General features: G+C 45.0%; 1 protein-coding gene across 1 annotated transcript in view; it reads right to left on the bottom strand.

Moving 5' to 3' along the window:
- Positions 1-12,693, bottom strand: part of LOC145345346 (uncharacterized) — a 197,781-nt gene that overhangs the window by 40,448 nt on the left and 144,640 nt on the right. The window contains exon 21 of the mRNA XM_080193161.1: positions 4,574-4,609. Within this exon, the coding sequence (XP_080049287.1) occupies positions 4,574-4,609 (36 nt within the window). The remainder of the gene's footprint in view (positions 1-4,573; positions 4,610-12,693) is intronic.

Consider the following 12,693-nt stretch of genomic DNA (forward strand, 5'->3'; position numbering starts at 1 on the left):
CCACCTCCCCGTTAAACTGTCACTCAATCCTCCTTAGCCTCCCTCCTCCCTCACTCCCCTCTTCCCACAGCCCCCCTCCCATCTCAGACACCCGGAGCTCTCTGTGCCCCCCTCAACCATCAGACCCCCACTCAACCCACTCCCTCATAACATCACCCATTCAGGCCCCCCTCAGCCTTCCTCTGCTCTCAGACTCCCAACAGCCCCCCTCCTTCTTCAGCCTCTTCTCGACTCAACCCCTCTCCCATCGCAAACACCACAGCCACACCTCCCCCCCCCACCCCAGACCCCTTCCCCACTCAGATAGGGAGGCTGCAGAATGGAGTGCTGCAATGGTTTAAAATCCTGCCAGGTGACAGGGGACATGGAGGTTAAAGTGACTTGGCTACTTCAGAATTTGCACAGCTGACAGGCAGGAATTCAGATGTTGGTCGCAGGGCTGCCCGAGATCACCATGCCATGGATGGTCTTCAAGTTTGCCAGGGCTAGCAGGGGAGGGCCAACCACACGACTCCCATCCCAGGGGAAAGTGGTGAGGTCAACCCCTTTCCTCCAGCTTGAGCCCAACAAATCCCCAGGATCCTTGAGGGACCCATCCTCTGCAGTGGCAGAGGAGCAAATGGCCATTGTACCTAGCTCCTTGATCCCTCTCTTGACCCAAGGTGCCAGGCCAGGATATTAGTGCCAGTGCACCATTGGCACTCCTAAGGTGTATGGCCTGAATGGGGAGGCCTCAGTGTGGACCTGAGGGTGAAGGAAGCCTGAGTGGGATGTTTGAGGGGGTAGGGGCTGGAAGGGAGGTCGGGTCACCCTCATGCCTGTGCGCTGTGGTGAAGGGGGGTTGACCTGTGATTTAAGGGTGAAGGAAGTCTGAGTGGGAGGTTTGAGGGGTGAGGGCTGAGGGCAGGGGGGTGGGTCGGGTCACCCTCATGCCTGTGCGGTGTGGTGTCAGGAGGTTGACCTGTAATTTGAATGGTTGGTAGGAGGATGGTCCTCTGTTCTGAAGGGTTGTTGGAGCTCTCCTGGACCCTTAGGTCTAGCATGGTATATCCGTACTTGTGATTGCCATCACAAAGCTCTCCCTGTGTTGTCCCCACTGGGTGGCTGGATGCATGGCCAGGGGCTGGTGAATGGGGGTCAACTTGCATAATTATTGGGCTGCTGTTCACTATTGACAGGAACCTGATCAGGGTCGGCGGGGAAGGTCATGTGAATTCTGATTGCTTTGATGCCTGTCGGGAATCCTGATTTTTGGCCATCGCCCCATTCTGCGGGTCATTGGGATGCCTGTGGGTCCTTTGCCGAGGCTGGCGAATCCTGCTTAATTGTGTTCCCTACAATGTAACAGCAATTAGACTTCAAAAAATGTTTCACTGACTGTAAAGCTCTTTGGGACATCCTGAGGTTGCAAAAGGCACTACATTAATGACTTTTTTAAACAAATAAATATTTTGTTTCAAAACTAATAATGTCTAATATGCTGTCCAAACAGCAAGAAAATCTAATTCAGCAAAAGAATAATCACTATAGCATGGGCTATCCATATAGAGCTGCATCAGTCAACTGCTCAGGTGTAGATATTTTGGGCCTGATTTTAATTCTGTGTAAGTGAATAGGTTCAGAGTAATTTAAGATCATGCCTTGACATTCATTATTTACTGATGAGTCAGTATTTCTTCAAGCAAAGATGTATTGATGGTGAGGGTTCAGCATTGGTGGAGCTGCCGAGATCAAAGCCAGATTGATGACTGGACTTTATGAGTTGCCTCTGGATATAGAGGCCAATTAGCCTGCTTTCTGATCGAGTATTTTAGAACAGAGGAGCATTGTTTATCAGGAATGTGGTTCAACACCTACAGCAGCAATTATCAGCACTGTTAGTCTGACACTGAACATCACACAATTCCATTGGAACAATAGCATAAAACTAAACTACATGAACCCAGATCATTAACACCGGAATGACAGCATTTTTCACTAATGTTTATACAACTACTTTGGTTGTGCTGAGGCCCCAAATCAATTTTGACTCTGTTGAAGAATGCTTATGATGTGAAGATACCGGCGTTGGACTGGGGTAAACACAGTAAGAAGTCTCACAACACCAGGTTAAAGTCCAACAGGTTTAGTTGGTAGCAAAAGCCACTAGCTTTCAGAGCACTGCTCCTTCATCAGGTAAGTGGGAGTTCTGTTCACAAATAGGGCATATAAAAACACAAGCTCAATTTACAAAATAATGGTTGGAATGCGAGTTTTTGCAGGTAATCAAGTCTTAAAGGTACTGACAATGTGAGTGGAGAGAGGGTTAAGCACAGGTTCAAGAGATGTGTATTGTCTCCAGCCAGGACAGTTAGTGAGATTTTGCAAGCCCAGGCAAGTCATGGGGGTTACAGATAGTGTGACATGAACCCAGGAACCTGGTTGAGGCAGTCAGAGCTTCTGATGTGCCACAGCAAAAAACCTCCTCTGAAGACAAACGTGGGATACAGCGGACAGAGTACCGTTTGTCGTTCAATACTTTCCCGGAGCGGAGAAGCTATGACATCTTCTCCGGAGCCTTCAACATGTCATTGGTGAAGATGAACACCTTGCCAAGGCCATCCCCACACCCAACTTCATGCCTTCAAACAACCGCACAACCTCAAACAGACCATTATCTGCAGCAAACTACCCATCCTTCAGGAGAACAGTGACCACGACACCACACAACCCTGCCACAGCAACCTCTGCAAGATATGCCAGATCACTGACATGGATGCCATCATCTCACGTGAGAATACCATCCAGCAGGTACATGGTACATAATCTTGTAACTCGGCCAACGTTGTCTACCTGATACGCTGCAGAAAAGGATGTCCTGCGGCATGGTACACTGGGGAGACTATGCAGATACTATGGCAACAAATGAATGAACACCTCTTGACAATCACCAAGCAAGTTGGGGAACTCTTCAGCTGTCACGGCATTCGGCCTCTGATCTTTGGGTAAGCGTTCTCCAAGGTGGCCTTCATGACACATGACAATGCAGAGTCGCTGAGCAGAGACTGTTAACCGAGTTCCGCACACAAGAGGATGGCCTCAACCGGAGTCTTGGGTTCATGTCACACTATCTGTAACCTCCACGACTTGCCTGGGCTTGCAAAATCTCACTAACTGTCCTGGCTGGAGACAATCCACATCTCTTTAACCTGTGCTTAACCCTCTCTCCACTCACATTGTCTGTATCTTTAAGACTTGATTACCTGTAAAGACTCGCATTGCAATCATTATTTTGTAAATTGAGATTGTGTCTTTATATGCCCTGTTTGTGAACAGAACTCCCACTTACCTGACGAAGGAGCAGCGCTCCGAAAGCTAGTGGCTTTTGCTACGAAGAATGCTTACACAGGGAAAGGTTCAAGGATCTTAGAGAGGAGCAACATGCTGAGACAGAGTGTTGGACTTATAATAGAGACACCCATTGAAAAGTAAAGGAACAGTTTAGGACAGTGAAGTCAGTGTCAGGTCTGGGCCATAGGTCTACACAGGTGGTGCATTGCTGACATGTACAAAAAGGCTAAGAGCTTAGGCTGTCCTTGGTTAATATTCAAGCAACACACTAATGCAAAGTATCAATATCTAATCAACATCCTGCAGATAGCAATGTTTCTGCAAATTAGTTGCTGTATGTTCCTATAAGTCAACAGTGACCACATCTCAAAGTAATTCATTGGCTATGAATCACTTCACCCTAAGACATGAAATAATCTACAGTATGTCAACTCTTTCTTTTCCATGTTTTTTTCATTGCCCCTTATCTATTTTAACTATTTTTGTTCAATGAATGGTGTCAAATATTTTGATTATTTCATTAAAATTAAAAGTATTCTAGTCAAAATAGATAAATTCTCTAGTTTAGGTGCATTGACCCAAACAGGCTCTGGTGTGTGGCAACTAAGGGAGTTTCACAGTGACTTAATTGCAGTGGTAATGTAATCCTTACTTGTGACTAATAAATAAATGTTAAAACATGTTTAATGCTTTCCTTGAGAATGTATTTAAGAGTAAAATGTTGGGATGAAATTTTCTCACTCTGCCCATCACGGGTATTGTAACAGGCGAGGAGCAGACCATGGACCTCAGGTGGGATTTTTTGGTTTTGGGGCGAGCACTGCCAGAAAATTCTCCTCGTTATTTTTAAATTAAAATGTCCATTTAACCTGTACTTATTGTCTTATACAGCACTAAAATGCATATGCTGCACGTATGTGGTACTTTCTATTTTACACCCATATTTTATTCCAAGGCACAGAACAATTGGTTGCATTCTTGGACACTGTTAGCACATTTAATATTTTATGTTCCAAGTTTTTAACAATTGATACAATTCAAATTGTGACAATAATAACATGTAGCGGTGTGCATTACAATAATATGCAAATAAAATTCTCAAGTTTCCTTTGCACCTTGATTCTTTTCTCACATTTCATACTAGCATTATGGATTTTGTTTTGTAATTTCATTCATATTTGTTTAATTAGAATATTTTAACTATTAATTAATTCAGCATTATCAAGAGAATAGTGCGATTTACCTGATTTCCTTTGACACCTCTGTTCCCTTTGTCACCCTGAAAGAAATCAGATTGAACTTCCTGAAACATTTCTTGAAAATTTCTCTCTTGGTACAAGCAAACTAAAAATTATGATCCATTTCAGCCTTCAGTGTCATCTGTATCCTGTGGAATTTAACTATAGTTTATCAAAGTAAAAAAAAAGAATATCATGAAAAGAAACTAAATGTCATTGCTTAATCTTTAACACTTATTGGTCTCAAGCATTTGACCTGGGATCAATTCCGACCTAGAGTAGCTGTCTAGAGTTTGTACATTCTGCCCGTGTCTGTGTGGGTTTCCTCCAGATAGTCCAAAGATGTTCAGATTAGGTGGATTGGCCATGCTAAATTGATCCATAGGCTGGTATTTTATACCCTCGCCCACTCAAGGCTCATAAGATCCCCCCTGAGGCCAACGGAGAATGCTGTCCTGTGAGCCTCGCCCACCCAATTCTGGAGTGGGGAGGCGGTAAAATTCTGGGCATTGTGTACAAAGATATGTAGATTAGGTGGCTTAGGCCATGATAAATGTGCACAGTTATAATGCTCTTTCGGAGAGTCAGTGCAGTCTTGATAGGCCAAATGGCCTCCTTCTGCACTGTAGAGATTCAATGATTCTCCATGAAAGTAAAAATGGCATATTTCTAAATAGGCTATTTATGAATACCAAGCTGTGACAAAAATGAAAACACAGGTATAGGTAGCAAGGATAACGCACTACTTAAATATCTCTGATTAAGGATTGATCCAATTTCTATAATGAATGATATCCCCACTTGAGTATGATAAAAATTTAGGCTGAGGTACAAAACACTTTGATAAATCTGATACTGCACGATGCTATGGGACCCCATTTTTTATGTAACCTAATTGATGGGAAGATGTCTCAATAAATCAACTTTATTTCACAAATTCTTCAATTATTACTCTTGGCCACAACCAATATGTTGAAACAGATGGTGAATTTCAGGTTCTTTCACAAGCCAGAAGACTGTAGCAATAATTAAGGATACAGATAATGGAGCTTTCTTAATTTTTAAATGAAACAGATGTTTGAATCATTGCCAATTTCTTTCCCTAGGTAGTCCTTTGTTTTTGTGACTATTGTATCCACTCACAAATCTACTTTTGGTAAAGGTTGCTGCACATATTAATCTCTGTGAAGGGAAGATTTTTCTCAGCCTGCACCCAGAGGTGTGAGTGTTAAAAATATAAAATATTGAACAAAAATCAGACCAGTTTCTTTATGGGTGTCTTACTCCATTAAACAAAATATAAATGCAATTTGTTGTTCCAACCTGACCATTTTTAGCTGATATTTGCTGCACCCCACTGATATCGTACAGTTTTTTCCTTTATTCCTTCATGAGATGTGGGCATCACTGGCAAGGTCAGCATTTGTTGCCCATTCCTTATTGCCTTTGAACTGAGTGTAATTTAAGAACATAAGAACATAAGAAATAGGAGCAGGAGTAGGCCATCTAGACCTTCGAGCCTGCCCCGCCATTCAATAAGATCATGGCTGATCTGTCATGGCTCAGTTCCACATTCCCACCCTCTCCCCATAACCCTTAATCCCCTCTCTTATCAAAAACCCATCAACCCGCGTCTTAAATATATTTAGCGAGGCAGCCTCCACCACCTCAACGGGCAGAGAATTCCAGAGATTCACCACCCTTTGAGTGAAGAAGTTCCTCCTCAACTCCGTTCTAAACTGCCCCCCCTTTATCTTGAGGCTGTGCCCCCTAGTCCTACTGTCCTTTCTGAGCGGGAAGAGTCTCTCCACCTCTATCCTATCCATCCCATTCATCATCTTATATGTCTCAGTGAGATCTCCCCTCATTCTTCTAAACTCTAACGAGTACAAGCCTAGTTTATTCAGCCTCTCCTCATAGCTCAACCCCCTCAACTCCGGTATCATCCTAGTAAACCTCCTCCAAGGCCAAAATATCCTTGCATAAGTGCGGCGCCCAAAACTGCACACAGTACTCCAGCTGCGGCCTCACCAATGCCCTATACAGCTGCAGCAAGACCTCCCTACTTTTATATTCAAACCCCCTCGCTATGAAGGCCAGCATCCCATTTGCCTTCCTGACCACCTGCTGCACCTGCAGGCTGGGTTTTTGTGACTCATGCACAAGGACCCCGAGGTCCCTCTGTACCGTCGCCTGCTGCAGTTTTTCGCCACGTAAGTAATAGTCCTTCCTACCATTATTCCTACCAAAGTGGACCACCTTGCACTTGCCAACATTAAATTCCATTTGCCAGTTCCTGGCCCATTCGCCCAGCCTATCTAGATCCTTCTGCAGACTCTCCACACCCTCCGCGCAATTTGCCGTTCCACCAATCTTGGTGTCATCAGCAAATTTCAACACCATACACTCGGTTCCCTCCTCCAGATCATCTATATAAATGGTAAATAGCTGAGGCCCCAGCACCGACCCCTGGGGCACTCCACTAGTCACCAACCGCCAATCCGAATAGCACCCATTGACCCCCACTCTCTGCCTCCTATTTGACAACCAATCCTCTATCCACGCTAACACCCTACCCCCAACTCCATGCCCCCTTACCTTCTGCAATAACCTCTTGTGAGGTACCTTGTCAAACGCCTTCTGAAAATCAAGAAAGACCACATCCACCAGCTCTCCTCTATCCACCGCCCTAGACACATCTTCACAGAATTATTCAGAAAGCAATTAAAAATCAACCACATTGTCGTGGAACTGGAGTCATATAGAGGTGGCAGTTTCCTTCTTTAAGGGACATTGGTAAATCAAACGTAGTTTACAACAATCAATAATTGGTCATTATCACTGATACTAGCTTTCAATTCCAGATTTTATTAATTGAATTTAAATCCCACCAGCTGCCAGAGTGGGAATTGAACTCACATCCCTAGAACATTCAACTGGTCCTCTGGAGTACTAGTCCAGCAATATTACCACTACATTAGCCTCTCTCATAGTTGAGTCCTATCCATTGATTCTGTCTTCACTTCCCGCTGCCTCGGAAAAGCAACCAGCATAAGCAAGGATCCCATGCACCCTGAACATTCTCTTTTCCACCTTCTGTCCGGAAAAAGATACAAAAATCCGAGGTCACAAACCAACTGACTCAAGAATAGCTTCTTCCCTGCCGTCATCAGACTTTTGAATGGACCTATTTCATATGAAGTTGATCTATCTCTAAATCCTAGCTATGACTGTAACATTACATTCGCACCCTCTCCTTTCCTTCTTCCCTATGTACTTTATGAACCCACATGCTTTGTATAGTGCGCAAGAAACAATACTTTTCACCGTATCCCAATACATGTGACAACAATAAATCAAATCAAAAGTCTCCTGCAGAATTTGCTGAACTTTAACAGATGTCCAGTGATTCTTCCATAAAGTCCACAAGAAGCTTAGCGCCATTCTTTCATCACTGACTACAAAATCCAGGCCATTTTTTTTGTTGAGAGGCGATGGTAAAGTGGTGCAAGTGTTCCAGATAGTTATGCCATTCTGTTGAGATCCCTGAACAGCGGAAATAGTTTCTCTGGAAGTCATAGACACCATAACTTCCTGGAATGTCTACATTGGAATAATGGTGAATGTTCTTAAGGCAGAAATTTCTGGCAAATTTTGGGCCAGTCAGTTTTGCAGATACTCCATCTTTGTTTATTTTCAAAGAGGATGAGGACAAAATAAAATTAAAATCTCAATAGAATGCATCTTTATGAGCACCAGTTATTATTCACATATTTGTTTTGAAAGGATGTGGGGTATATAATTATTAGTCATTTTTAAAATTAAAACATGTATCTCCTTAATCTTTTTATTCCACAGTGAAAGGTAACTTTTTAAAATTATTATTTTATTGAGAGAATTAGGGCTCTTAATTAAATTTCAATCATTCTTTTGGCAGCTCAGAGGTTTGGATTAGAATGGATGATCAGGGAAGTGTTTAAAACATTTGGTTCCATACTCTGCTGTCCCAGCTGTGATGATACCACAAAAGATTTTGTGCCAGATTTGTTCTGGAGTTAAATACTGGGTCCGATATTCCAGAATAAAAACTGAATGTTGCCGTCATCAGGAAAGCTAGAGTGTTTCTGGTTGGCACAGGCAGCACTTGCCAGGTGGGATACAGTTACCTATTTTTCAGTGCAGAAGGAGGCCATTTGGCCCATCGAGTCTGCATCGACCACAATCCCACCCAGGCCCTATTCCTGTAACCCTACATATTTACCCTATCAATCCCCCTGACACTAGGGTCAATTTAGCATGGCCAATCAACTTAACCTGCACATCTTTGGACTTTGAAAAAATTCTCAATAAAATACATGCTGGGCAGCCACCTTCACAAGAATTTAAGGGTACCTGGAGTTAATTGACAAGCCTCCTTCCCCACCACGGGCATGGCCACACTCTGCAAATCAAGGGAGCGCCTGCAAGCCTTCACCACTGGGAGGTAACCTCTCTTCCATCCACCACTAAATGCATGGGTCACTCACTCCCCACCCCACCCGACCCCCACATTCCCACCACCTAGGCATAAGGGTAACCCAAACCCATCCCCTAAATCAGCTGCCCCATCCCCCACCCTCACAAGAGAGAGACATGGCCATATGGGGTCACCCAAAGGCCCCACCCCACTCAGCCCAATCCTTTAGGCCCCAACCCATGGCAGTGCCAAACTGCCAATTGTCAGTGCTAGGGTGTCACAATGCAGGGGGCATTGTAGGGTGGCAGGAAGAATGGTGGCAGTCTGTTCTATGAATAAAGCTACCAACAGTGCATGCATGCTATTCCTGATGAGAGAATGAAGAAGACCCACCATGATCTTCAGAACAAAGAAAAAGGGGCAGCACTGTTGCATCACAGCACCGGGGGACCAGGTTCAACTCTAGTCTTTGGCTCATTCAGACTACAAAGGGGAAACCTCCTTGTGAAACTGACATCTCCTGCCAATCAGATGGGGTCTGATCACACCTGGGGCTTCTGAAATCAACCAAGAACAATCCCTTCTGTAGAATGGAGCGTTGCTGTGATTTTGAAGGCTTCCAGATGTTCAAGGGCAGGGATGTTAATGTGACCAAGTCATTTCAAAAACACAGAACACAAACAATAATGAAAATTTTTAACAGAAAATTGCCAGAAATCACCATGCTGAGAGTTTCCTAAGGCAAGAAAAAGACCTCCAGCCACAGGACCTCCATCCTAGAGGACAGTCCCAAGGTCAACCTCTAGCCTGAGGCCACCCAATTCTTGGGACCCCCTCTGCAGCCTAGCAGCGGCAGAGGGTCATGTGGGCACAGTACTTAGCCCCCTCAGAGTCCAAGGCGCCTGGTCCAAGGACTAGTATTGATTGGTGCCTGCTGGGCTTCCCACTGGCATATCAGGAGGCTTTGTGGAGGGAATGGGGGGCAGTGATGAAAGCATATCTGGAGGCTGGGAGCATATGGCATCAAACCTGGTAATTAGATTTAAATGAATATGAATGAGTATTCATCAAGTTCTCACCTGCTCTGGGTGAGAAACTGATTGGGGCTGGCGCAGTAGGCCAGGAGACTCACAATGGGTTTCACGCTTGGCGAGAATCCCGTTTTGGTCATCATTCCCAATTCAATGGGCTGTCGTAAATCCCACTTGAAGCTTGCGGCCCCAGAAAATTGCCCCACTGTCATTTTAAATTGATTCTAAAGCTCAGCTGTACAAACTCACGTAAACTAAATAAAATTGAAACAATCTGTTATGTCAATGGTCATTTAATCCATTTTAGCACAGTAGGAATTCTGAGATCAGTGCAGTTACACCAGTTTCATTCATTTGTTTTACAATAAAATGAGCATGAGAGAGAAATTTTGCCCTTAGTTTCAAGATGTATTATTTTATATGCAGGAGTATTACAAAGCAACATTTGATGCCATGCCACATAAGGACCAGAATTTCATGGTCGCCTCAGGAGCACATGCAATTGCAGGGATGGGATTCCCTCCAGGTTCTCGCTTGCCTTGATTTTATATTGGAGTAGGCAAGGACTTTGATAGGAAACTCATCCTTGTCCTTAAGTTTGGCCACTTAAAGACAGCTTCCTGCCCAGCTTCAATTTTTAGGCTCATGGCTGATTTAAGTTCTGTCAGGAAATTTGAATATAAAAATAGTTAGGTCTTGAGTCAGAAAGGATGGAAGGTTGCAGGTGTCATCTTATGGCTGGACACCCTTCCCTTAAGGCTCCAGGACCTGCTGACCTCACTCCACTCCAGCCTATCTCGAGACCCTGAATGCCCCCCTTGTATCCGTCCAGACCTTCCTTACCCTCCCCGTCCCGGGGACCCCTACGTTTGCCTGGGTCATCAGTTCCCAGGACCTAGTCTCAGGCAGCACCAGTCAGTTCTTCTTTCGGCCACTGCAGCAGTGTTGCTGGAGGGATTGGAGAGCTGTTGGCCAATCAGATTGGCTGACAGATCTCCAAGGTGCAATGTCCTTCTGTGTGAGGGATGGAGGTCCTGCCTAATGCCAATCAATGTACAATGGAGTGTAAAATGGCTGCAGGACCAGTCAGACTCAGTGGAGATGTGTTCCTTACTGACTCTTTGGATAGTGGAAACTTTCTGGCTAAGGAATTAGTTAAGGAGATAGGTTTTAAAGAAATAGAGAGGTGTAGGCATGAAGTTCCATAAATTCAGGCCTAGGCAGCTGAAGGCATGGCTACTAGTTGTGGAGCAATTAAAATCAGGGTCGATCAGGAGTCCAGAAATAGTGGAATGCAGCTACTTCGTTTGATTATAAGGTTTGAAGCAATTAATGAAGATTACAGAGTTAGGCATGAGTGAGGCCACAGAGGAATTTAGAAGCACTGATGAGAATTTTAAAATGTTAAAAATCTTGCTTAACTGGGAACCAGTGCAGGTCAGTGAGTATGGAATGGGACTTGGTGCTACAAGGACACAGGCAGCAGAGTTTTGGATGACTTCAAGTTTACAGAGGGTAAAATATGGTAGGCCAGCAAGGAATGCATAGGAATTGTCAGGTTTATAAGTAACAAAAGCATAGATTAAAATTTCAAGACCATATGAACTGACGCGGATGAAGTTGGGTGATGTTATGGTATTGGAAATACACAGAGGGTGATTTTCCAAAAAAAAATGAAGTGCTCAACTGCTGAGAAAATGGGTGATTTTCCCACCCGTTTTTTTGGGTGAACTTAGTTGAACTACCAGCACCCTGCGTTTCACAGAGTCCACACAGTAAGAAGTCTCACAACACCAGGTTAAAGTCCAACAAGTTTATTTGGTAGCAAATGCCACTAGTTTTTGGGGCTTTGCCCCTTCGTCACCTGACAAAGGGGCAAAGCCCCGAAAGCTAGTGGTTTTTGTGACCAAATAAACCTGTTGGATTTTAACCTGGTATTGTGAAACTCCTTACTGTGTTTACCCCAGTCCAACGCTGGCATCTCCACATCATTTCACAGAATCCATCAGGGGATTCACGCGGGTAGTGTGTGTGTGTGTGTGTGTGTGTGTGTGTGTGTGTGGGGGGGGGGGGGGGGGGGGGGAAGAGAGGTCTTGGGGTGGCCTAATCCCACCTGAGAGACAGGCATCAATGTGCCCATCATCAGTCTCCTCCCTCCTACCCCGCCCTGATTGCCAGCCTTTGAGCCTTCGCCCCCTTCCCCACCCCCGATGGCCAGCCTGACCCCCCTCCCCACCACAGCCAGCCCTGATTGTCCCCCCGATGGCCAGCCTGATCACCTCCCATAACATGGCCAACCCCAGTTGACCCCTCCCTCCCTCCCTCCCCCATTGATGGCTGTGCAAAGTGCTCAGTGGTTTCAATCGGCCCATCCCCAATCTGGCACTGCCTCTGGAGGGCCTTACCCCCTTGGCACTACGAGGGTGTCTGGTGGGCACTGCCCAAGGAGCATCTCCCTGCTCCTAACCTCCCTGGGGGCCTCAGTATCCTCTGCGCCCATCAGAGAGGCCATCACGCTTAATCCCCATTAATGGGGACCAGCTTTAGTCCCTGCTGGTGAGAACCTCCTCTGGTGAGGTCAGAAACATTAGCAAGCCTGGACGATACTGTCCCAGACTTGCTAATATCCCAACTTGTA

This window comes from Carcharhinus amblyrhynchos, chromosome 7 (assembly GCF_965287045.1).
Source record: "Carcharhinus amblyrhynchos chromosome 7, sCarAmb.v2.hapA, whole genome shotgun sequence".
Lineage (NCBI taxonomy): Eukaryota > Metazoa > Chordata > Chondrichthyes > Carcharhiniformes > Carcharhinidae > Carcharhinus > Carcharhinus amblyrhynchos.